At 42.3% G+C, this 25,377-nt stretch overlaps 1 protein-coding gene across 1 annotated transcript in view; it reads left to right on the top strand.

The window, feature by feature from the left end:
* lrriq1 (leucine-rich repeats and IQ motif containing 1) overlaps positions 1 to 21,858 on the top strand; it is a 53,131-nt gene extending 31,273 nt beyond the window's left edge. The window contains exons 15-24 of the mRNA XM_036146239.1: positions 703 to 828; positions 5,117 to 5,206; positions 6,723 to 6,808; positions 7,476 to 7,547; positions 7,638 to 7,726; positions 9,197 to 9,295; positions 15,129 to 15,243; positions 15,647 to 15,707; positions 15,890 to 15,989; positions 21,725 to 21,858. Coding sequence (XP_036002132.1) covers positions 703 to 828; positions 5,117 to 5,206; positions 6,723 to 6,808; positions 7,476 to 7,547; positions 7,638 to 7,726; positions 9,197 to 9,295; positions 15,129 to 15,243; positions 15,647 to 15,707; positions 15,890 to 15,989; positions 21,725 to 21,858 — 972 coding nt within the window. The remainder of the gene's footprint in view (positions 1 to 702; positions 829 to 5,116; positions 5,207 to 6,722; positions 6,809 to 7,475; positions 7,548 to 7,637; positions 7,727 to 9,196; positions 9,296 to 15,128; positions 15,244 to 15,646; positions 15,708 to 15,889; positions 15,990 to 21,724) is intronic.
* Positions 21,859 to 25,377: the final 3,519 nt, after the last annotated feature.

Here is a 25,377-nt window from a genome sequence, read left to right as displayed (position 1 = left end):
TGTTTGTAGATGTTCAGTGGGCATGAAAACTTTTGCAAGGCACTATGTTTTCAGTCAAACTCAACCAAACTGTAAGCCCTGTGAAATGCTCGTGGATTAGTAATTAATGATCTTTGCTGAAGTCACTTTCACACATTGGATTTATGAAACTGCTCGTGTGCAACCCCGATCATCAATCTACAGGCCCCCAGCGTGCCCGGGACTTTTACTTGGCTGATCCTCTTCACCGAGGTGTAAGCTGCTGCTCTGAAACACATGCTACTCACCACCTCGCTGATATTCACGCTCAACACAAGCAGTGTTTGATGAGTCCTTTAGGATTCTCCAGAGAAGGAAGTGGGGGTAGGAGAGGGAGGCAACAGTATGTAGGTGTGTGGTTGTGTGTGTGTTGGATGGGTACAGAGTGATTAATCAGATTCCAAAGACGTGCGGTAGTAAGAGCTCTAGAATTCCTGTGAGGCTCCGCTTAGAGCGAAGTGTGCCCCCCCAGCTCCGCTGGGAATTTGAGGATTTAGAGGCGCGCTGGAGCTCCATTTGTCTCCGAGCAGCGCGGAGTCACGCAGAGTTCAGACGGCAGAACATTCGGCAATTAAAAAAGGGCCTAACATGTTTTATCTCTCTAATGGGATAACATGCAGTATTTACGTTTGGGCTGTGATTCATAGACGGTGTTCTGCCTTTCCTTTCTCCGCGTACCTCTAGGCGTTTTGGAGGGGCTGCGCTCTGAGGAGGAGGCTCGCATCTGCTCTCGATGCTTTAGCGCGCGCCGACACCGGAGAAGAGGACACCTTGGAGGAAGTGGATGTGGAGGAATTTGTCGTGGATGAGGTAGCCTAACTAAGGTTGTGTTTACTGCACTTTTATGGTTTGGTTGTTTGCCACATTTTACCCCAATGTAATGAAAACAAACAAAGCCAAAAAACCACTTGCCCTAACCCTAAAAATGCAAATATGTACAGAGACATTTCCAGAGACAAACACACAAGAACTCATTCACAAACCATTTTGAGTCTGCTTCTCAATCTAAATCATCTGCAAAACTGTTTGGTGTTTCCACCACATGGCGTACCGTAGATAGTCCTGGTCAGACGTTCACACCTGGAGGTCAGTCATGCTGAGGTTTTAATGATCCACTTCAGCCGCTACATTTCCAAGGTAGGATGGTGATACAACAAACAGCTTCAATAGGTTGTCAAAGCAAGACTTTTGTGCGCAAGCTTGAGTTACTATTATTACTGAAAATGGACACATTGCCAAAATTATCCACAACTGAGGCTCAATTATGTTCATACATCAAAAATATTATGTTACTTCTATGAACATGAATTTAAACCTTATGAAATGTTTGAAACAAAGGCTTTAATGGGGCTCGTGTCCTCCCTTGCTGCTACAACAGCTTCAACTCTTCCAACTGGGCTAATAAGTGAGTTCATATGGCTATCTGAGCATTCTTCCAGAAGAGCAGAGGAACGCTCATTTTGGACAAGAAGGTCTGGCTGTGGAGGCCAGATCAAGTTCTTCCATCCCAAACTGGGTCACTCATGTCTTTACAGACCTTGCTTTGTGCAATGGTGCACAGTCATGTTGGAACTGATCGGCCAATCTCCAAACTGTTCCCAGAGGTAGGATTCGTTATCTGGTGCTTTACACATAATGTATGCTTCTCACTGCAGTCCGTGATGTAAGGCGTGGATGCAGCTTCTCGGCCATGGAAACCATTCCATGAAGTTCTCTACGCGCCGCTCTTGGACTAATCTGAAAGCCACATGAAGGTTGAAGGTCTGTAGCAATCGACGCTGCAGAAAGTTGGTGACCTCTCTGCACTACGTGTCTAATGGTGCCTGCAGTGTTGGCCGCGGTGCATTTCGCATGCACAAATGGTGAAACCAGCTTTGATGCACTTTGGCATCATCAAATAGGAGGAGCTTCTATCCACTGCTCTGTTCAACTCAAGAGGCTGAACCAGGATTTTACCGAGTGAGTCACGGTGGTGCGTTTAATGGGGAAAGCTAAACTGTGCCGGCGTTCCCGCGGGTCCACAAGATCCTCCAGAGATGCTCCCAGTATGAGGAGTCTAGGAGCTCAGCTGGATCGCTTCCCAAGGTGCTTTTGTCTGTCCAGGATCCAAAACTAATCCAGTTTAGGGGACGGATATTCCGCACAACGGAGGTAATGTAAGTGGGAGATCAGAGCAAGTGGGCGGGCAGAGAGAGCACGTGTGCAGATGCGGTGGCAGGCCGTGCCCCGCTATGGAGCTCAGACAGAAGCACTGGTAGAGCGAGCAGAGCAAGAGACCGACAGACAGAGCAGCCGACCCGCCCGCAGTAGCGGTAGCTGGCCAGGCCAGTTCTGGAGCTACAAGAGGAAGACGATTGATGAATGATTTCACCGTCCTTTTAAGGGTTAAATTAAAACTGCTTTTCTCAAAGCCACCCACAAACCTCTAAAGAACATTCCTTACTTCATCCCATGTCAACATCAAATTTTCTGTCTCCCATTTTGACTGAGAAAAGCTTTTGTTTCCGCTGCGGTCCTTCACCGTGTGTCACAACAATCAGTATCTGATTGGTTGCTGCGATTTGACAGAACACTTCGGAAATCTGAACCTTAGCGAAAGTCACTGCTTGGCTCGTTCCGGGTGGACCGTGTCGACTGCACCTCTCTAACTGTACGGATCATAGGGTGGACCGCTTCACCGCTCCTGATTGCAACTTTTGCAAAGAGATAATATGTAATCCACCGCTTCAACCGTGTTTGGTGTGAACGGACCATAAGGATCCGCTGCCTCACTCTCTGATTTCACAGGGACTACCCAGTTGGTTCCACTTTCTTATCATGCCACTAACAGCTGACTGGGATATTTAGTAGCTGGAGAACTTCTCGACTGGCCTTATTGTAATGGTACAATAACCACGCTGAAATTAACTGAGCTCCAAGGGGCCATCCGTTCTTTTAAAAGTGTTAGTAGCAATACTCTGCATGCCTAGGTTCTTGATTTGATACACTTGTGGTCATGGAAGTGATGGGAACTTTCAATCGCTTCAGAACTCGAGGAGACAGATCTTTGCAAACTTTTCATGGACCAAGACTGTCAATGAACTACTGCATTACCTTTGATCACTGGACTGCCAATGCTCTCTGGTCCCTTCTCTGCTATTATATGTAGCTGTAATGTGTTTTATATTTTTATATCATAACTTACTTTTGTTATTTCTCTTTTAGATGTTCTAAATTGTATTTTACTGTGAAGCACTTTGTGACTGTTGCCAGAGAAAGTGCTGTATAAATAAAATGTACTTACTAACTCCTGAATTTACTGAGGGGTGACTCAATACATTTGGCTCAATAGTCTACATACACCCACTCTGATATTTGGTTAGTAGTCATTAGAAATTTACATAGATATCATATAATCTTAGTGGCCAAACAGGTCTCTGGCAGAATTCTGACTGATATTTCACCATTTTTTACCAGAAATAGCAGGACTCACTTCAATTGGTTGGTTTCCTTGTGCATTCCTGACTCCGAAGCATCAGCCTCACATTTTTAGCGAGGCTGACATTTTATCCAATCCTGGGACCTAATCTCAGCCTGATGTATTTCTTGCAGAATCAGTTGTAATGTGTGTTTGGGATTGTTGTCCTGCTGACAGATCCAGTTCTGTCCAATTGACAGCAGTCTTGCTGTTATGTGGAGTTGAATAATGTGTTATTATTCAGCCCACTTTGTGAGAAGCTTCAATACTACTAGCAGCTTGATGCGACCATCACTGTTCTTGGTGGTTGATATAAAGTTCTTAGGTTTAAGAAGCTCACCTTGACTCCACCAAGCATACTTGTTTTCACTGGTATCATCCAAACATAAAAACCTTTCTCCAAAAGACAGTTTTACAGGGCTCTGTTGGAAGCTGCAATTTATTCATCCAGTTTGAAGGTGTTGATTTTAGAACTGGGGCTTCTCCTTTTGTTGATATCCTCTCAATCCATGTTGATGCTAAGGAAATGTGACCATGGACACCCAACCTGGTGTTCAAGCATCTGCTGGTGTGTTACCTCGAGCCTTGGTGGTTCCTAAGCACAATGAGCAATTCAGTTTCATCGTAGGGGAACTATTTTTGTCAGAGAAGTATAACTAACCCTAACACTGAGCTTCTAGACTAGCTCTGACCTTAACCCTATTGGAAATGTATGCACTATGTTTAAATATGCAGTCCCTGGTAGGAAACCAACCACGTATTGATACAGAATGTATAGTTTTTAACAGGATGCACATCTAAGTAAGGGCTCCACATCATCCTTTTAATATCAGTGGACACATTAAGAGAAAGGATTGTTTGTAAAACAATGTAATGTTGCTGTCAGGAAAAATGCACTTTAGGTTATTCTTTTCTGTCTCTTTCGAACTTCTATTGATTTTCAACATGTGTGGATCCATCCATGAAACAATCAAAGCATCAATGTTTGTCACCATTGTAAAAACAACGGACCTTCCCGCAGCAGGCGGGATAGTTCATGAGAGCATTTAAACATAGGAAGCTGTACTTTAGTAATTAGCTCCTTATTTACCTTCTAATACAGCACACATTCCCTCATGACTCTAAATATTTCCCAGTATCACTGTGTAATAGTCAATGCATTATTTTTATCCAATAATGAGAACACCTTTACAAGCCAGCACTAGAAATGTGTCACATTTAAGCAGACTTTCCTTCGAGGGAATCCTTATAGAGAAAAAACATTCCTTTTTTCTCTATAACTTTCCTGACCTGGAGCTTGAAGATGTCCCTCAGCTCTGCAGAACTTTGTTAGGGTTTCATAAAGAATCTTCATTCTTGATTCTAGGTCAAGCACCTCTGAACTTTTTAATTGATTTGCACTTCCAAAAATACGTAATGGTAAAAGTTGCCAATTTTTGTTTTTGGCATTTGTTCAGAAAGATGATACATGGGGAGCCATTTTATCTAAATATAAAGAGAGCAGAATTTTATACTGAGTTGACCGTTGCCTGTCTCAGGTGAACATAGAACTAATGCATCTCCAATTAATTTGACACATATGTTATATCTAATATTCTGTTCTACATTATGCATTTATGTCTATTTCTTTTCCGCTCAAAGCAAACACTGGAAGAACAGTGGACAATGACCGTCTCTGACGACCCTCCTCCCCTGCGTCATCCTGTGACAGAACAAAACTTATCTCCAAAGGTAAAGCTCTGGAGCTTTCATTAGTCATCCGACATGGTGAAAGTGGCCAGCTGTATTTTGGGCTGAGTTGTTGGTAAAAACGGATTTACAAGCTTATGTTGTGTCCACGAATATCTGAAAGGTACTTACACCGCCGTGGATACACGCTGATCCAGGAGGAGGGAATGCTGCAAGTCAATGACTCGGAGCAATCAGCTGGGTTTTCTTTGATAGAAAACTTGTTAACCAATCTATCCGGATGATTCGATAGAATCAAGTTTGTAAAGTGTCTTGAGATGACATGTGCTGTGAATTAGCGCTATATAAATAAACTCAATTGCATTGATCTTTCTAGACATGTGCCTTTTACAACTTGCTTAACCCACACTAGCTCCCGCCCCCCTCTCCCAAGCTAAGACTCCCCCTCCCTGATTGATCTTTAAATTTATTCGTTTGAAAAACAGGATTATTTCCCTGAGGGACTGAAGGTTGCTCAGCATCAGCAGATGTCGTCTATCACGCTGGCTGAAATGTCATCCTGTTTTTTTTCTTCCCCACTCTTACCTCTCGTTGGATCTTTTCTTTGGAGCATGCTCAGCACAGTACATCATGGTAGCCCGTTCAGGCCAGCTGATGTGCTGCAGCTGCTGGTGTGGCCGGCTCCAGCCTGTTGACACTGAGGTGCACATCAAAGGCGACGGTGAACAATTCCTCACTTGGACGGAGAGAAAATGGGATCTGGAGAGCAATTAGGCTGTTCGTCTGACTCGCACACGAGAGTTTTATGAGTAGGAAAACTGACTTTGGTGAAATGTATCCACTAAATATTTGAAATGAAAACACACTGTAGATTTAAATGTGATTACCTATTATTGTGTGTAAATCTGATTATTCTTAGTTACTCTAGACAGTTTTTTACATTTGCATTTATAGAGGATAGTACAATAAATTACAGTGTACATCAGAATTAATTGGACCCCCTTAAGATCTGTAAAAAGACCTGAAATATATCCATAGATCCATCTTTTATTGGTGTAGTATAATGTCACAGTGAAAAATGTGGAAAAGCCACCTTATATTTTTGTTTATTTAACAGGTTTGAAAATAGATGTTATTATGAAATAATAATTTCTAATAAAACGACCGGCTCCAATGTTGTTTCATCATCTAGAGTAGACAGTCACCTAAAAGAATATGATGTTGCTGAGGCGGCGTTTGTAAGAACGTCTGTGAGTTTAACACCTGGTCAGGGTGGTGAGAAGGGTAAAAGCCCCTCTTGTGCTTGAGCAACGTATGCTCTTATGCGGGGGCGGACCACCGAGGGTCACAGCTATCCTCAGCCACACCCACAGGACAATCATACGCCCGACTCAGAGAGGATCCCTAAGCAAAGCAAACACACAGTAGCCCCCAAGACACGGCAAAGCAACAAGGCCATCTAGCAGTTAGGGGGGGAGAATGTATTAAAGTGAAAAACTATTTTTATATAGCTCAGTTTACCGACGCTGCCCTTTTGTGCCCTATCATGATCTCTCAGGTTGTACTGGAACCAAAGCAGGCCTGGGCGGCTGAGGAGCAAAGAGACTCTGTAGCAGAAAGATATTCAGCAGGAGGTTCCAGTAGGTAAGAAATGCAGTTTACCCAGTTTACCCAAACGCTTGAACTGTCATCTTTGAGTCATCATTGGACTCAAGTAGCAAACAAAACTCAATTAAGTTCTCATCAAAGTGACTTGAAATCCTAAACACACAAATACCGACACATACCAGCAATATTAAACACACAATATTAACAACAAGGATTGTTTCAGCTTTCTGGTAAAAATTAAAAGTTTTAGCAATAAGGGTATTGTAAATAAAACGTGTATTTTCTCTAAAACAGGACCAGGTTAAAGAGCTGGAGAACTGCATCATTAACGCGGACCCAGACAGCAGCCTGTATCGCACAGCGCTGCAGTTAAACAGAATTTTACTGTTATCCCAAAACAAAGCCAACAGGACTCCAGAGTTTTACATCAGCATCAGTGATCAGAACAATTAGTCCTTTTAGCTTGATAAGCGAGGTTAGCATGGCTGGCTGCAAACAGCAGTCTCTATGCGAGAGTAAGAGTAAAAGTAAGTGCACCCTTACCTTAACTGTGAGGTTTGCATAAAAATGCCATTTTTTCCCATCCCAGCATGTTCCTCGACAGAATTGGATATTTTATATGCAGTGTTGTGTGATGGCAAAATGAAAATGTGATTATTGATTTAAAAACCTTCCAAATATTTTGATTTCTTTGTGATTTCAGAAGCATGTCTCCTGCTTCGACCTCGGTACACAGTGGTCTGTCTGCAAGATCAGAACAAATTCTGCAAGAATGGTAGCTCATCACCAGATCTCATGTCATTTGATCAATATCACGTGTGGATTCAATGCGACTGAATTTGTATTGATATTCTGATAACTGCAGGGGCTTTGCCGACAGCCGCACCGCGCTTCTTATGCTAAAGAGAGCCCAGAAGATGAAGGCGACTAAACCACAGCAGAAAAAACATGGAAGTGAGATATAAATATACGATTACATACAGTGCCTTGCAAAATTACTCACCCCCCCTTTATTTTTTTCTATATTCTGTCTTACTGAGATTATTTCTGCACACCAACACAAAATAGAGCAGCATTGTAACGTCATCTGAAAAGTTTTTTGGCCTAGATGTAAAACGCTTTGGCTGTGGGGAAAACTGACACCGACACACACACCGCCACCGTCGCCACAATGAGACACGGGGGTGGCTTCATCATGCTGTGGGGATTTATTTTCAGCAAGGACTGAGACGCAGCTCAGAGTTGAGTTTGGGGGTGGAGGGTCACATTCAGGGAGGACAACAACACTTGAAAATGCTCTGATCTTAACCAGTTTGAATGAAGTTTAAGTGCTACCTGTCCAGTCCTAAATCCAACTGAGAATCCGATCTGTGACCAGGAACCTCTGCTAGCCCTGAGACATGAAACCTATTGTTCACAGATGCTCGCCATCCCACCTGACAGGAATTTTGCTGAATTGTCAGTCTCTGCATGTGTGAAGCTGGTAGAGATCAACCCCAGATGACTAAAAACAGCAGCTAAGGTTTATTCTACAAGGTTCTGTCTGTAAACATCACAGCTGTGATTTTTATTTGCTCAACGCAGTGAAGACCAGACCCCCTCTTTCCCTTCCACTTCACAATCATGCACCTCTTTGTTACAAATCTGTGGAGGTTTGCAGTTGTAACGTGACAGAACGCGGAGAAGAACCAGGGGTGTGAATACTTTTGCAAAGCACCGTACTTTAAAGTCCCCGTTTAGTTTTTTTTGTTTGCAGACATGTATGCTTTCATGGCTGGCCGACAGTGCCCTTGGTGTCTGATTAAGCCTTGCTTCTATAACTATAATCAAATCCCTCCATCCCTTTCTGGGCTCTTTGCTTTTCATGCTGGTGCGTTTTCTAACGATCTTGCCTGAGCAGCAGTGAACCTTTCCAGCCCATGTGCACTAATGAGCCATAACAGGCAGCAGAAGCAGGGCCTGTCGCCTCTCGTTGGGGCTTTCCTAAAAGCCGGCAAAATAAATAATAATTGTCAGGAGAGCTTCTGGCAAGTCATCTCGTGATGACTTTCATTCCACCTCATCACAACGATTGAGCGTAGCTGCAGTGAAAGTTGACCTCACCTCGGCTCCGCTCCGCTCCGAGACACAGCGGTCCTGACACGGATACCGTGCGTGTGGGTCATGTACAGGGAGGCTGCTCTTTGATCCTAATTGCAAATGCATGACTGAAATTGCGGCTCTCTTGTCATCTTGTGCCACCAACACACGGGTCTATGTCGGCTGTAACTCCTAATGGCATGTCCCTCAGTGGAACCAGAGCTCTGTTCTAATACTTTCCAAATCTTTCATCGTGTTTTTTTTTTCTTCTCTCTACTTGTTTTTGCTTCTGGTTTTAAGCCTGCTATATCCTTCCTTGTTGCTCTCTTTCGCTGCCGCTCTTAGATCCCTCTGGCCACGTTGCCTCCAGAGGCTGCAATTACCAAATGAGCCCGGCGGAGGCGAGGAACAGGCCGGCACGACACAGCAGACGTTGTTTAAAAGGTAGGACTTCAGATGTGCAACAGCACAGATTTTTCAGGCTTTGTGGTGTTTTTCAGTTTCTTCAAAAAGACTTTTCTTGGTCCTTTTACTTTGACAATAAGCACTCTACTAATCAAAGATTTGGTGATACCAAAGGGTATGACAGAGTGCAGGTTTATGTAATATATAATGACTCACATGCAGAAGATAAATCCCTGAATATGAGGTACCCAGCAGGGCACAAACAGCTAGTCTGTGTCTATAACAGCTGAACTATTTTAATTCACCATAATCTTTTTTTTTATAGTCTCATTCTCCTGGATGTAAAGTATTCATCTTTAGAGAAGGGGTGGGCGATTGAGGGGTGAGCATTGATTGCATTGATGCTATAAGTGTCAATAAAAAGTGTTTTTAAAATGAAACCTCACAGTCAGAGTCTCCCAGACGCAAACAGCGCTCTGAAACTTATCCTGGCATTTATCCAAAGGAGTGCTTCACCTCAGCAGCTGAAGGTTCAGCTGTCTGCAAGACCGGAAACAATAGTGGTTTTTAGTCATATTTCAAAATGGACACGCAGCATTTACTGATGATCAGCAGTAGATAAATACTCCAAGCAGCACAAGGGAGAATCCCAGTCATCCTGTCACTTTTTATGGGTCATCAGCAAGAGCCCACGGTAATAATATCATAACTCATTGTTATTCTTCGTTTGTCTATGTTCTATGAAGATCAGTAGAGTATACAAGCATTCATTGGTCTATTAAATAGCGAATAATGGCAGCACAAAAGACATCAATTGCTAATATATTATCAACTGAAAGATTTATAGCATAGCAAGAGCATGTTTTTACAATTATCGTGTTATTTACTTTGATTCAGACCCAACGCTTGTACATTTTTGGTCCCCACTCCCAACTGTGGGAAACCCTACTCTTACAATTAGGTGGACAAGTTTATTTTTTGCAGGCAATCAAACATACAGTGTTTTCATATGAATTTAAAGAATTAAATTATTTATTTCGATCAATATTGCTTCGCAAAGAATATCCAAATATGTTATTGATCAGGCTGTTCATTTATGTTCTATTGGTGTGAGCTTAACTTTGCCAGCCTCTGTATGTCTATAGTTTGAACGTTTTTTTTATGATAGCAGCTTTCCAATGCTGACACTGGAATCGTGTGTGAGCACAAACACCTCTTTTGATAAGCTCTCAGCCAAGTGGCTGTAGGAGAGTGTTCCTGTCTGAATGACTTAGTACATCACAACAATATCTCCCGCTGTTATCTGTCCTCTCCACCCTCGTTTTGCTAAAACATCGGACGAAGCTGGGGTTTTCAAGCATGAACTTAAACGGCTACATCAGCTGGTCATTTAACAAGAGGTCCGTGGTCAGGAGGTCATCCTGTGCTCTAGTTTAAACGCCGTACCTTCAGTCGCAATTCTGATCCGACTGAGCCGGAATCCAGCAAGGAGTGAAACTCTAACCTGCCCGGTTTTTAAAAGAGACGACACCTGCCGCCTTTTTACGAGATGACCCCGCAGCCGTGGCGACAGCAGTGGTAGAGGTGGGGTGACCCCCTCGCAGTGGCGTGCTTACACCCCTCCGCTCCTGACCTGTGGAAGGCACCCCCCCTCCTCCGGATCCTTCCCCAGTGCCTGGGGCCTCGGCAGCCCAGCCCTGCCTGGCCCAGCCAGCGCTCCCCGTCAGGGGCTAACGTTTCAGGTTTTGACTCAAGCCCCTTCTGGAGGTGATTAGCCCCAAACCCATGACAGATTCTTTCCGAGATATCTGACGCGGCATGTTTATTTTATCCGGGCTCTTTGTGTGGATGTACTGGACATGAGCAACCCACTTGCAATGGGTATCGGCTTACACGTGCAAAGAGAGACATAGAGAGAGAGGATGGTACGGAGCCTGGAGAAATCTTCTTTTAAGAGCAAAAACGGCTAGATATACATTTCCCTGTGTTATTTAATTAGCATCTTTCAGTGCGAATGCTTCATCTGATGGAGATGTTTCATGCCTTTGGGCGTTTCTACTAACCACTCTTACTTTCCACCAACGCCTTCCACTCATCGCCTGCAGGCCCACAGGTCCACCCCACTCCAGCCTCCCTCTTGCAGCCAAACTCCAACCTCATCAAACATCTGTCCTGGAGTCACACGGGGCTCACGGATCTGCTTTCTTCTTTCAGCCCGGGGACCCCTACCTCTTGAACACTTAACTCAGTTTCACACTTCATGTCATCAACAAAGTCAAGCTGAAGCTAAACCGCCGTGTTTATCTCGGCTCTCCCGAAAGACCTCAATCTTATAACATTTACTGCCTCTCATGTGCGTTCAGTTCATGGGCTTCTATATACACTGTCTAAGGGAGCAAAATCATCTCCTCTCAGTCTGTGTTTAAGACGTGTTGGCACAGTGCAGAGCGGTTAGAGCGGGGGGCCAGTCTGAGCTACTAACACACACAGACATCCAACTGAAAACACTGAGTCAGTCAAGTCTCAGACGTGCTCTCATTCATCTTCCACTTTGCATACGGCATGAAAATAGCACGCTTTAGACGCTGCCCGTAATGCACTTTGAAATTTCTCAATTAAACGGGGTGTACACACAGACCACATTTAGATGTTTTGATGGAGTTGGAGGTCATGCTTTTTCTGGTTTATCTCAATCATAGTCAAGGTGAAAAAAAAAGGGATTTTTTTTTTTAAACTAGTCTGTGATGTATTTTGATTTCAGTGCGTAAAATCTTGCCCAGAGAACGGATGTTGGCAGCTCACAACTATGTTGTTGTTTTTTTGACTAGAACTGCTGAGATTTTAATGCCTTGGAAAATGCAGTTGCCTTAAACTTTTTTCACAATTTGTCATGTTACAACCACAGACTTCACAGTATTTTATTGGATTCTACATTATAGAGAGAGAGGGGAAGAGATAAATGTCAGTTTTTAATTTAATAGAAATCTGAAAAGTGTGGTGTGCATTATTCACTCACTGAGTCAGCGCTGATCCTCCACCTCTCTGCTATTACTGCAAGTCTCGCCTCTACCAGGTTAACACATTTAGAGACTTACATTTCTGCCCTTCCTTCTTTACATTACAGTCCAAACTCACTCAGATTGGATGGGGAACATCAATTTCACCTCTGATTTCCCCTTTGACCCAGTTGGATGCCAACTGGGTCATTCTAGCACATACAACCACCTGATCAAAATCTTTGACTGGGGAAACAAGTACAGTGGTTACAAGTAATTGCATTTCGCTCTGTTGGGTCCCGTGACCAGTTTGCAAATCCCGCTTGAAGATACCAAAGGATAAGGAAAGGCAAGCATAGTTTATTTGTGTATCACCATTTATACACAAGGGAATCCAAAACGGTACATTAAAATGTCAAAAACCTTTAAGCTTGGCTCAAAATATCACCGACTCAAAAGTGTTGTATAAAAATAAAACAGAACCTAAAGTGCAATTACAAAACAGATAAACAGCTTAAAACACTATTCAGAGACCTTGTCCAGGGATTATTATGTTCTTTGCGAGCAGCACTAGCTGTTTATCATTCTCAAACTTCACTCCGTTATCTGTTATCAGGCTGACTTCTTCAGAGAAGTTCTTAGATCAAAAGCTGCAATAAACAGTAGTGTTTACGGACCGGTTTTAAACGGAGCCACGGTTTCTGTTCAACTCAGAAACAGCAGCAAGGGACATAAAAATATACTGTGAAATGTACTGAAGGTGATATTTAAAGTAAGTCTGTTCATCAGCTCATCAGTAGACAAAAACACTGCAAAAACGGATCTAAACAAGTAAACAAGTAAAAATGTTCTTAAAATGTGTGTTTTTGTCCTAGATTTGAGCAGGTAAATATTATCTGCCAATGGAATGAGTAGTTTGACCCCTAAAATAAGATAATTAGTCATTCTGCACTTGAAATAAGATGATGGAGATGAGTTGTTCCTATTTTAAGTGCAAACGTCTTATTCCATTGGCAGATCATCTTATTTACCTGCTCAAATCAAAGACAGATACACTCATTTTGAGAAAATATTACTTATTTTTAGTTTAGTTTTTTGCAGTGAACAAATTCAAGAACAGGTTCAACACAAACGGCTCAGTAGGTAGCAGGGCACTATTTGGTTTGAAACTGGGTTTAAGCTTGCTTCATATGAATGTTTCCAATGGGCTAGTGGGAACATTGCTCCATGTGGTGGGCGTCGCTTCAAGATATAAAACATTAGAGAGAAACAAATACTTGGCAGGTTCTATGATAGACGTAACTAGGACTCTAACAGAGAATTATGGAGTTAGAACATTTTTCTTTTCTTTAAAACTAAAACTAAATGCTGCTACATGCTGTCGGTAACTGTGTCTATAGACCGAAAATGGTGAGAAATCTTTCCTTTGATCTCTTTAATGAGTGGTGAAAAATAGATTTGGAAATGTAACATTTTGAATATAGATTTTCAACATAAAAGTTGTTAATTATTTCTACCAGAGCAAACCAAGTACTCTGAGTCTGATCTCTGGTGCATATCTACTGTTATTACCTCAACCGGTTCTGATCCATTTGTTCCAGCGTTGGTTTCTGCTGTGAGAATATATTGGAAATGGCTCGATGGTATCCAACCGGTTACCTAATCATCTTCGGTTTGCCGGGGGGAGCTACAGCCTCTAACTTCCTTTTCCTCCTCCTCCTCCCCGGCTTTCCGATTCAGGGTTCTTTCCTCCTCTGTAGACACTAGATGGCTTAATGTGCTTAAGAGCCCCGTTAAATAGCCGTGACTCCTACAGGCCCTGTCTTGATGTCCTGCAGGGCCACTGGAGGGGGATTCTGGAGATTGGAGGAGGTCAGGAAGGAGAGAGAAGGAAAGGAGAGGGGGGTGGGGGGGGGAGCTGGGGTGGGGGGGCTATGCGGCAGGAGACACGCAAGAACGCCGACTGTAGTTCACAGAATTCATCCTGGATTACTTCCACTCACTGAGAATCACAGTGATTGTAAATCATCAGTAGCTGCTTTCATACCATAAACCTGATATAATGAACGCATATAAGCCAGTTTAAGGCTAACGTTTGAGTCCCGCAGTGAGTTAATGGTTATTATTTAATCACTTTAAATGGCCGGTTTAAGAGAAAGCAGCTGTAAAAAAAAAAAAAACAATCTATAGCACTTTAGGCTCCAAACGCTGTGTCTGTCTCAACTTTTGGACGTGCGTATGGCTATTTCCTGGCCTTTGTGGCCCCGGGGGAAGCATCCATCACTGGGCATTTTTAGTGGGGCCTTTCAATTAACCCATGACAACTGTAAAGACTTTCTCTTCTTTTTACAGCGCCACAAAAGCGAGTAAATGGCTTAAATAAATGCGTCATTAGTTCCAGCACCGGACTGTCAAAATTCATTATCAGTTTACACCCATCCACAGCAGCTTTACTGTCGCGGCGGCGTAAATGTTTACTCTGAATTACAGCCTTATTTTAGGATTTCAGCAGAGGCTGTAAATCAGCAGCCCTTCAGATTTCTCTTTGTAGCAAGCTTGCGACGTACTGCCTTGATTCGGTTTCACAAAGGGCCCTTGCAGAACTGTAGGAAAAGTGCTGAGGCTTTCTTTGGAGCCATTTGGATATTTTAAATATATCGAATAACCCTGGGATTTGGGAACAAATAAACCAAACCAACAGAACCATGGAGAGCTTTCACCGTTCGGTGCCGGTGTGGACCCACCTGGCCGAGTGTTATTGGTATTTCCAATGATAAGCCTGCTCTCTCTAAAAGTTACGACCCAACGATATCACTGCAACGACAGAGGGAAAAATTATATACAGGCTTTTCACCTTTATTTTCTGTTGAGTGCAGTTGGCGAGGCCCAGTTGGGTCTTCAGTGGGCGGGGCGAACGGAGCAGATGAGGTGGCAGCAAGCTCAGCAGCAGCTGCAGGCGCAGGTCCCGCTGGCTGACCGCCACTCAGAGAGGTGAGGGGCTCCAGGTTGCCGGTAAATATGAGTATAAAGCCTTAAAATACATTCAGCTTTTATAGGGGCATCATGATCTCACAAGAAGTAAATCCCAGTTTAAGAATGTGTTGTTTTTTCAACAAATAACTTAACGCCACACTTATTGGTATCCCTAATAATTACCATGTAAAACTCATTTTTACTTACTTTTTAAAAGTTGATGTCATTGTCTGGGAACTTTCAGAAATGACATGGAGATAAGACAGATTTCTCTTATAGCCACTGTTCAATATTCCCATGTTGAAGGCAAGAGCGCATCCCATTTAAAAGGTGGATGTGTTAAGCAACTGCAACTGTGAAAATCAAGGCTGGATGAGGAGCTGTGCTTTATAACCAAAACCTTTTTCTTTTCCAACCGCAGAGGAGCCTTTTTACCAGAGATAAACTCATCCACAGTGAGCAGTGGTAGAGTTCAACTCATGGTGAGTGTTGTACAGTGGATCATGACCTGCTAACGGGACTGAATCTCTTTCAGTTTCTTAAGTCAGAAACAGAGACAAACTTCATGACTTGTGGAGTAAAGGCTTGCTTTCAAGTTTTATGCAAGGCTTGAGACTTAGCAGGTAGCGTGTCATGAGTTTGTGATTCTTTCCGCTGTTTGCAGGCTGACCCGGCGTATGCAGATCTCCCCAGCACTGCAGGACCGAGCTCCAAAAGCAGCCTGACTGCCCAGCTTGTCTGCACAAGAACCCTGACTCGAGCAAGTTAGTCTTGAACAGATTTTTGTCATTCATGATGGTAACTTTTTATTGTCATTTTCCTTTGTTTACAAAAAGAAAGTGCATGAACAATTTAAATTCAGCATTATATAAATTAAATTAAATCAGGAAGACCTTTGGTTGGGAGCTATTCTTGTAATAGTCCCTTTGTCTTATCGAGTGTGTTGAGTTCTTTCTTTATTTCTTGTCTCTGTCTTTGAGAGATGTTTTAACAGAGGTGAATAAAAGGATTAATTTCAAAGAAAATATGTTATAAACTTTCCAGCCATGTTCCTCTGCTCCACCTCTATGGTGTTCTATGGTGTCATGAAACGATTCAAGGCCTGTGTGAGATGTACAATGTGGAGAGATCACCAAAAAAACATATTTTGCGCCGAAAAATATCTCTTCCAGGTAGACTTCTGGGAACCTCTGGCTTTAGATGTATTAACTTAAATGAAACATGAAAGAAAGTAGCAAGAATGAGGTCAAGAGTTTCTAGAGCCAACGTTTGGCAGACGTCTTGTGGACTAAGCAGCTCAAGCTGGCTGCTATATTACACTGTCCAGTTTGATAATAACTGACACATGAGTTGGACGCATGCCATAAATTGTGGCTTGAAAAGCAATTAGTATCTTCTATCTGAAGACAGAAGGCAGAAGGCACAGATTTATTTGTGAATAAAACAGTCCAACCTGTTTATTAGCTAGACAGGTGATGATCTGAGCTGTGAGAGCGTGAGGTAACTGGAACCTAAAGCTTGCTTTGGATGGAAAGATTTCTGCCTTTAGAGCAACCCAGAGACAAATCGTGCAAAAAAATAATACTCTTGAAAGTGTCTTCAAGTCAAGACAATAGAAAACCACGCTGTGTTTCCGTCTTAGCACAGTAACTTATTCAAATAATAAGTGAGAGCATTTTAATAACTAAAAAGTAAACAAAAAAATTTAAAGTTTTCAAATTACATCAGTTCCTGGGATCACTGTTTTGCTTTTTCTTATTAACTTTGTTTTATTAATTAAGCCAGGGACATTTGGAATAAAGCGCTAAAGACATACTTGAAAGCTGTTACTTTTCAAAAAGATGTTTATTAACTTTTTATCTAGATGAACATTAGTGTGTGCGCTGAAGAAAAGAGAAACGACAAGAAGAAGTGAGCAGAAAAGTCAATAAAGGGTTGAAGTTTCTTTAAAAAAAAAACATGCCATTAAAAACGTAAACAAAATAAGCTATAGGTCATTAGTCAAATGAATATTTCAAAGATCATCAGCTCAGTTCCACAGTTAGTGTTTATCTGTGTGTACAGCACGTATATACATTTTCAACTGTAAAATCAGTTTTTTTTTCTTCCAAAAGTGGCAAAAAAAATTAACTAGGCAAACTGAAATTTTTTTTTTGTCTTTTAGAAAGATATATTACCCTTTAACTGAGCTAGTTTTAGAAAGCCAGCTTTAGTGAAGCTAAATTCATTCATCCATGTAAACTCTGCAGTTTTTACATGGATGCAGTGATGTTTTTAGGTTTGGGTGCTTGCGCTCGTGCATCTTTTATCACACAGACCTGAGCATAGAGAAGCAAAGATTAGGCTCATTCTGTGAGAAGTGACTGCGCTGGTTGATCGCTGCAGCTGGAGAGGGGGGGCCACAGGGTCGGGCTGAGGACAGAGTGCCGTGAAATCTGTCCTGAGAGGAAGTGGGCAGAGAGAGATGGAGAGAGAGGGGAAAAAAACAGCCCTTTCAGTGAAGAATGACTAGTCCTTATGTGAAGACAAGTGAGGGCTCAGGAGTGTGAGTGACAAAGATGCTACAGACGGATTGACAGCGGATGATCACTTTAAGCAGGCCCAGGAATTCAAGTGAAGGAGAGCCCTGTCCCCTTTAACGAAGCCAAATTGAATTCGGGTGATGATTTCAGAATGATATCCACGAGGTGCAGCGGCGCGCTCCGCAGACAGAGCTGTTGTTCCCTGCAGGAGCGAAGCTAGCAGAAAGAAAGCCTCTTTGAAACCCTGATAGAAACTGTCAAGGTCTAAATTGAAATATGAATGTATGTGTAAGGCAATAGCATTTCTCAAAAAAAACAATTACTTATTTCATAAACATTGTAAAGGGCGTGAAATGGTCTCAGTGTGTCGATAAGCACTCATATCAGCAGAAACCTGAGAGAAATCCCAGGGAAAAGTGTCTCTGATGTGAATGCCCAGATCAGGCCTACAAGAAACGCTAAACTCAAGTAAACACATTTTATTTACTCTGGTGAAGCAAACCAAAATCAAAGTGAGAGTTTAAACTTGAAAAACTTCCTGTTTGCCAGAGCAGTAAAGACTACAAAAATACTCCCCCCACAGCTTGCTGAGACGGTACCGTAAAAATGGTTTTTTGGGACTCACAGTCTTCTTTACATGTGCAGGGGAAGCCACTGTGGTCCGTCCTCTGCTCTAGCTGCATTCTGTCCCCCACCTTACACTAATATGGGTAAAAAAGACTAGGCATAGAGTCCTGGTCCGATGCTTCAGTGAAGTTACAGAAGTCTACGCCATGTTTATGTCTGAGAATTCGGTGCAGAATAATAACGCCTGACATTTTAATCTGTATTACACTTACAGATCTGTGACATGCTGGGCGCTGCCGATCTTTCATCCCTTCTTCTTGACAGCAACAAATATTTTGTGCAAGTTGGTATTTCTGTGGGCGCAGGCTCGATAGTATGGAAACAGATAATTGCGAAGCTAACTTTTTGTTCATCGCATTATCAATCAAGCTAAGTGTAGAATTTGTTTGCGGACTGGTTTCCGTCCACTTTATTGGGTTTGGAAAATGTTCACAACAAGATATTCATCTGCAGTTTTTGTCACTGTGATTGGTGTTACAACAATGAGTAACCCTAAACGTCATGATTTATTTCATGTTTGTGATGATAGAGGGGGAACGGGACCTCCAGAAGTGTTCCAGGCTTGTGGCTTCCTGACTCGCATGCACCGTTTTCTTTGTAATTGCTGAGGTCTGGGCACAGACGGATAGAATATTCTTCTCATAAGCTTCCACTGCCGCGTAAAAGTTGAAGCTTAAAAGTCATTTATCCTGAACTAAAACAGAGATCCCCTCAAACACGAAGTGCGTGCAGCACCTTTTGTCTGAAGACGCGTGACCCAGACTGAGTGAAAGCCTGTGGTTATCAGTTAGCGGCTAGCTTTAGTGTCCTCAAAATGTCTTAGTTATCTTTAATGGTTGCCAAGCTAATATTTTTGGTTAGCTGTGCCCGCACTGGTCAGCAACAATATGCTCCTGCATCTCAAACCACCTTGGTTAGAATAGCTACTTAAATAGGGCATAGCTTTATCATTTGTTTCTACAAAAAAAATCACGCACAACACATAAAGCTACCGTCTTTTGTAAACTGATGCTTTTTTCCTGCTGACAATGTTTCCTGCAAAGCAGTCTGGATTTGTCATTATTTGTTTGGCAACAGGTTTTTAAGGGGATGTGAAAAAATTAAAATAAACTTCTTCTATTCTTTTATAACCTTTTTTTTTTTTATTTAAATGTCTTAAATTTTAATGCTTGCTGTTTCAGCAGCTATCTGCCCAGCTTTACTGTCAAATCTAAGCATCCGGCAGGTCAAATGACGCAGACAGGAAAGAAGGAGCGTGTCAGTGCAGTCTCTGTTTTACTTTTACTGTTGCACGTTGGTGTAAAGGAAAACCCTTTGTTAGCAGAAAAGCCAAATTTGTCAGACCAACAATCAACAGAATAATTGTGCAATCTGTGTTTATGAGAACAGGCCTAGCAGGTAAAAAATAGGCTTGCTGGGTTGTAGCTGAACAAATTACAGGCAGTACATTAGCAACAGCTTTCATAGATTAGGTGTGGATGATTAAAGAAATGCCGTGACTCTGAGGCAGTTCTTTGGATTTGATTAGGACTAGAGCTGGGCTATATGGAAAAAATCCCAACGATAATATTTTTCATACCAGTCGATATCACAATGTGTCACAATATTAAAGTAATCGCTATTTTTACCAATCTTTAATGTTCCCTGGTACTGTTAACTGAGATTTGAATATATCAAGTTATTTTTTAATTAAACATTTATTTTTAAATGTTGAACATCTATTATATAAACATTATAGTACAGAACAAAAATGAAAATATTATTTTGTTGATGTCAAAGAATTAATATAGGCAATGAAATATCAATTGTTTTTATCACGAAGTGTGATGCTACAGAAAGCCAATTATATGGTTCACGTCTACGATTGTAAGGTTTTCCATTCGTGCTCCAGCAGACGGCAGGTTCAGGTGCTAAAACAGATTGTGGTATTCCCCTACATCAACATGTGCATGACAACATGTGCATGATCCATGATCCAAAGTGCATGTCACCTTTTTGTCTTTTTCATTTTTGTCCAACTTTAAATAGCCAAAATGCTTTTACACAACACAACTATTCAGGCCCTTGTTGTCAGCGGTGTCATTCGCTGTGTCTTTCGTCTTTTCTGTCTTTTCTCACCCCTTTTTTCAGCGACCTGAAGTAAGAGGCTACAGCTGCACAAACATTAGCCGTTAGCGCGTCTGGCTGCTACTGTGCTGTCTGTCTGCGTCAATTTAAATTTGTGTCACTCCGGTCATATGATTGGTCCAGCCTGGATCAACTCTTATTGTCATTGGCTAATAATTTTATCTGTATATTGAAGGGCTATATTGACCCTTTCTATTATATTAATCAAGCTAGGTGGTTGCTCTGAGCTGTTTTGTCCAGTGAGACAGATCTACATGGAGTGGGGATGTGTGGTGGAGGCAGCTGTGGGAAACTCATGGCCAGTGCTTGGGGGCAAATCACTTGGTGCGGTCTGGTCTGCATTGATGTTTTTTACCAACTGGTCTACCGTTGGATAGTGTCAGCTTGGCTGATCAGATGAGCAAATCTGTTACCTACACTGCAAGGCAACCAGACCCGCCATATTGTTTGCCTAAGCTAACTCTGAAGATACTCCCAGCTAACTCTTAGTAGCACCTAAAGTAGGATTGATCTGTTTTTATTAGATAATATTTAATGCAATAAGTCTTTCATAAATGACTCCCAGTCAGCCGTACTGTTGCCAGGTTTCAGCTCAGAAGAGCATGGTGGTATTCTTTTATACAATTTTAAACAAGGCGTGAAAGACTACGAACACTAAACTGACACAAACATCGTCCAAACCTAAAGGGTTTTTTATTGGGTTTGACTTGTGAGCAGATGGATATTTAACACCGTGTCCCTGTTTTTAGAGTCAGATCAATCCTTGCAATGCATCCGTCCGAGTCCCCCCCGCCTAAGTATGACCCCGACTCCCCCTGAAATGCTTGTCTCCCTGTGCGGGGAAACTGTGGAGACCTGGGGCCTGAGCGCTGCACGTGGAACACATCATACGCTGTAAAAGGCTCTGCCTTTGTTCTGTGTGGACGAAAACCTTTGCTCCGACCGTGCGCTGAAACAGAACGGCCTCCGATGCAACTTTACAGGGCTTCAGCACAACGTTATGGGATTAATTCAGTTTTAGGATGAGCGATTATTCATAACACCCGTTCACAAAGATGAGGAAATAAATGACATGATAAAGACTTGAATTGCTCTCACAAAAAATATATATGTTTAGCATCAAATATGTAATTAATTTACCTTGGAGTTCAATAGTTGAATGATTTCTCTCAACTAATGTTGCTTGTGAAATAGTGATGCATTTCTTGCCCACCTTTCGGCAGGTAAAGAAGCTCCACCCCCTAGACGAGTCACATCTCCTGTGGTAAATAAGGAGCGCATCTCTTTCCGGGACTTCCCCGTCCAGCTGAGCGTCGGCTGGGGAGGAGGCAAGAAGAGGGACAGACTGCCCAAGTAAATGGCAAAAAAAAAAGACCCTTTCTCCCTGGAGTCTGTGAAGCTTTTTCAAAGCATTTGTTGCTCTAAGATTGATAGATGTTGAGATTATGGATGATGTGATATTGCATAAGAATGAATTGGTAGAAAATGGCCTGTTCGTTCATATTGTGCTATGTTTTCCTAACTCAAACAGAAAGTAACGGGGCCTCTTAAAAATGAAGACGGACAGGACCCGGAGCAGCCCAAATAACTTGAGGCGTTTCCAGAGCTATCAGTGCCCGGACTCCGCCGCAGCCAACCCGTGTCAAAACACATGGAGGAAGGCCACAAAACCTGGGGAAATGGCTCGCTTCACGTGCAGATGACTGCAGGAAATCGCAGCCAGGATCTCCAGTACCTGTGGGGTCACGCATTTCAGACCGCTGGATTCCTTTTAGTTTTTGTGCCCGGGATGTTTTAGAGCTACGGATTGCAAAAAAAAAAAGCTCTACCCTTTAATCTGAGGAGCGAATTTTAATAAAACAATTTCTGCGTTTTATTTAGCTCTCTGCTAAGCGTACGTGGACTTGGGTTTTGATGGATCACAGTCACACCCTGTGTGTATTTGTGTGGAGAATCCAGAGCCTCCGTCCTGCTGCAGGCGGCTCACCTCAGGCGTTCAGCTTCCCCGCCGACCCGCTGTCTGAAAATCACAAGTTAATGAACGTCAAAACAAATAGTGAGTGCTTAGGAGTGGCTCCCTGGCAGGAAATGCGTGCCTGTCTGCTTATTTTCCTTCTATCTTTCACTTACGCACGTCTGCGGGGTGGGTCTGGACCGTGAGCTGGAGGGGATTTTCATCTGGGAGGACGGCACACGCCTGAAATGTGGTGGTCCTGTTTTGAAACTTAAGAGCTCTGTCTTGTATCTGGGGGGGGGGGGGGGTGGATTTTGAAGTCCGGAGCTGTCTTTACGTGTTGTACTGGCCCTGGATTCATTTTCATTAAACACAGCAGATTAGTGAAAGAAGAAAGGAGACGTAAAAGTAGTTTACATTTACATCATGCCTCCAACGTTTAGCTTTAACCCAGCTCAGAAAGACTACGGTTTGGCTTATATCTGTCTGTGATTTCTGCTCCCAGGATAATGTCTTGAATCTATCGCCCACCACATAAGACTTTTAAGTGTAACATTAACTCTGCTTTTATATTACTCAACATTAGCCTCTAAATGCTTTAAAAACTCCCCTCAGTGCTCTGTGGAGTTGAGAAATCAGTGGTGGTTTTCTTTTTATGTTTTTCCACAAAGAATTTCGAGTGATGCAGCAAAGTTCTGAGAACTATCTTTTTTTTTTTGTTTGTTGTGTTTTTTGTTTTTTTTAGAAACTAGTTTTCTGTTCTTGTATATTTCTGTATTGTATACAAGTCTGTTTTTGATGAACCAAAGCAGTAGTTCTTGAAAATAACCCTGAAATAAATCTAATCACTTTCAAAACAACCTGCTGACTTGTGTACCTGCAGATGCCAAAATAACACTCTTCACTTTTATTCAAAGTAATCACACTTTCAATTACTTTACTATATTGTGCTGACTTGTGCATGAGTGGACAAGTCTGATGTGTATATAGAATTACTCGCAACATAAAGATGTAATATCACTTAAATCGTAATTGTACTTTAATTATTAGCATTAAAAGAATTAAATGTTTTATACATTTTATTATTGAAGATTTATTTTGTCTTACATGCAGGAGGGCGTTTTTAAAACGGTCAAACTCATCGAGGTGAGAAGTCACTCACTCGGAGCAGGTGGTCTTATTTATTTCTGGCTCATGACATCAGAACCTGGTCCTCTATCAAAACTAACTGGAAACGGACACAAATTGTGGGAAACTCGAGTCCCATTAGCAGAAGATGTTCCACACAGCACCGTGCTGCCGGCTAAGTCCAACTTATCTGTAAAAAGGAAACAGAAATATTCACGCATTATTAAAACGCATTAAAGGTCTCGGTGGGTTTTCAAAGTTTTACAATGTTTGCTCCTTATTGCCTAGAACTTTGTGCTGCTCAGAAAATGAAGACAAATGCGACAGTTCGTTGTAGCAGGAGGTTTTTTGAGACTCGCAGCACCGCCACGTGTATTGTTTAGTTGTGTGAAAAGCCTTTTTGTTATTGGATTTTTACATTTTGTATTATTATATTTTTATATATTTACTCATGATTCGTTTTCTCACGCTAAATTATTTAGAAAATCCGACTTTTAGTTTGAGTAAACTCATTCAGTGGTGTGTCATTTTTTTCTTTTTCTCAAATGGTCCCCGTGCTGATACTTTGTAAACGTCCCCATCGCCAGTAGAACGCCACAGCATCCAGTAACATTTCCCAAGGTTGGAGCATACGTCCTCTCCTCATCAGCTCATAATCTTATAAAGGATGTAGTTCTGAGGACTACAATGAAGACGGGAGATTTTCTGTCTTGGTTTTGGGTTGTAATTCTGATGAAAGACTTCAAAATAAGGGTAGAGTCCATTTTATCCATCCATTTTCTAACTTGTCTATCCCTTGTGGTGCCTATCTCTAGCTGTCAATGGGCGAGAGGTGGGGTACACCCTGGACAGGTCGCCAGTCTATCGCAGAGCAACACAGAGACAAACAGGACAAACAACCATTCACACCTAAGGAGAACTTAGAGAGGCCAATTAACCTAACAGACATGTTTTTGGACTGTGGGAGGAAGCCGGAGTACCCGGAGAGAACCCACACATGCACAGGGAGAACATGCAAACTCCATGCAGAAAGACCCAGGGCAAGGGTAGGACCTTCTTCCTGCAAGGCAACAGTGCTACCCACTGCGCCACTGTGTAGCCCAGTCCATTGTATTTTAATTTGAATCGTCCCGGTATTGCAAAGTTTCATGGCACTATGCACCCTGAGAAGGTTTTCCGGGCCTTTGGAAGCGAAACAGGCCCACAGCACCACCGTTCCTCCACTCTGCTTAACCGTGGGAATGTTTCATTTCCATATACTCCTTCCTCCGTTCCACTCTAGCTGCAATATTTGCTGCTAAACGGCTCGCTCTTCGTCTCCTCTGGCCACAGCACAGACTTTGAAGCTTTATGCATTCTCCAGATATTTACGTTTCCGATGGTAGGACAGAAAAGACTTAACGGGTCGACATGTAAACAGCGTCTAATTTGTGTCAGAGATACTCGGGTGACTCCAAGGTGCAACGTCCTTACAGGCAAATTGTTGTTTGGCTTGGCTCGCCATGCTCATCTCTCAGTGTGTGTGATCGAAAAGCTGTTTTAAACCTTTGAATTATTGGTCTGACTGTAGGCAAAAAGAAGTTTGAACAGCCTTCTCCTGACTTGTGAGGACCACCACACACGAGCGGCTACTAAAATTTTCTAAGTCAGTTCATGGATGCACGCGTTGAAACAGAAGGCCATGGACACGTAGGTTCTCTGATCACCTTTAAAAAGGCATTAAAACAGCATTTTAGTCAAACAGTAACTAAATATATAGAAGTGTTTTTTTTCTCCATTTTGAATAGAACATTT

This window comes from Fundulus heteroclitus, chromosome 2, assembly GCF_011125445.2.
Source record: "Fundulus heteroclitus isolate FHET01 chromosome 2, MU-UCD_Fhet_4.1, whole genome shotgun sequence".
Classification (NCBI taxonomy): Eukaryota; Metazoa; Chordata; class Actinopteri; order Cyprinodontiformes; family Fundulidae; genus Fundulus; species Fundulus heteroclitus.
This window is presented reverse-complemented; position numbering and strand designations above follow the sequence as displayed.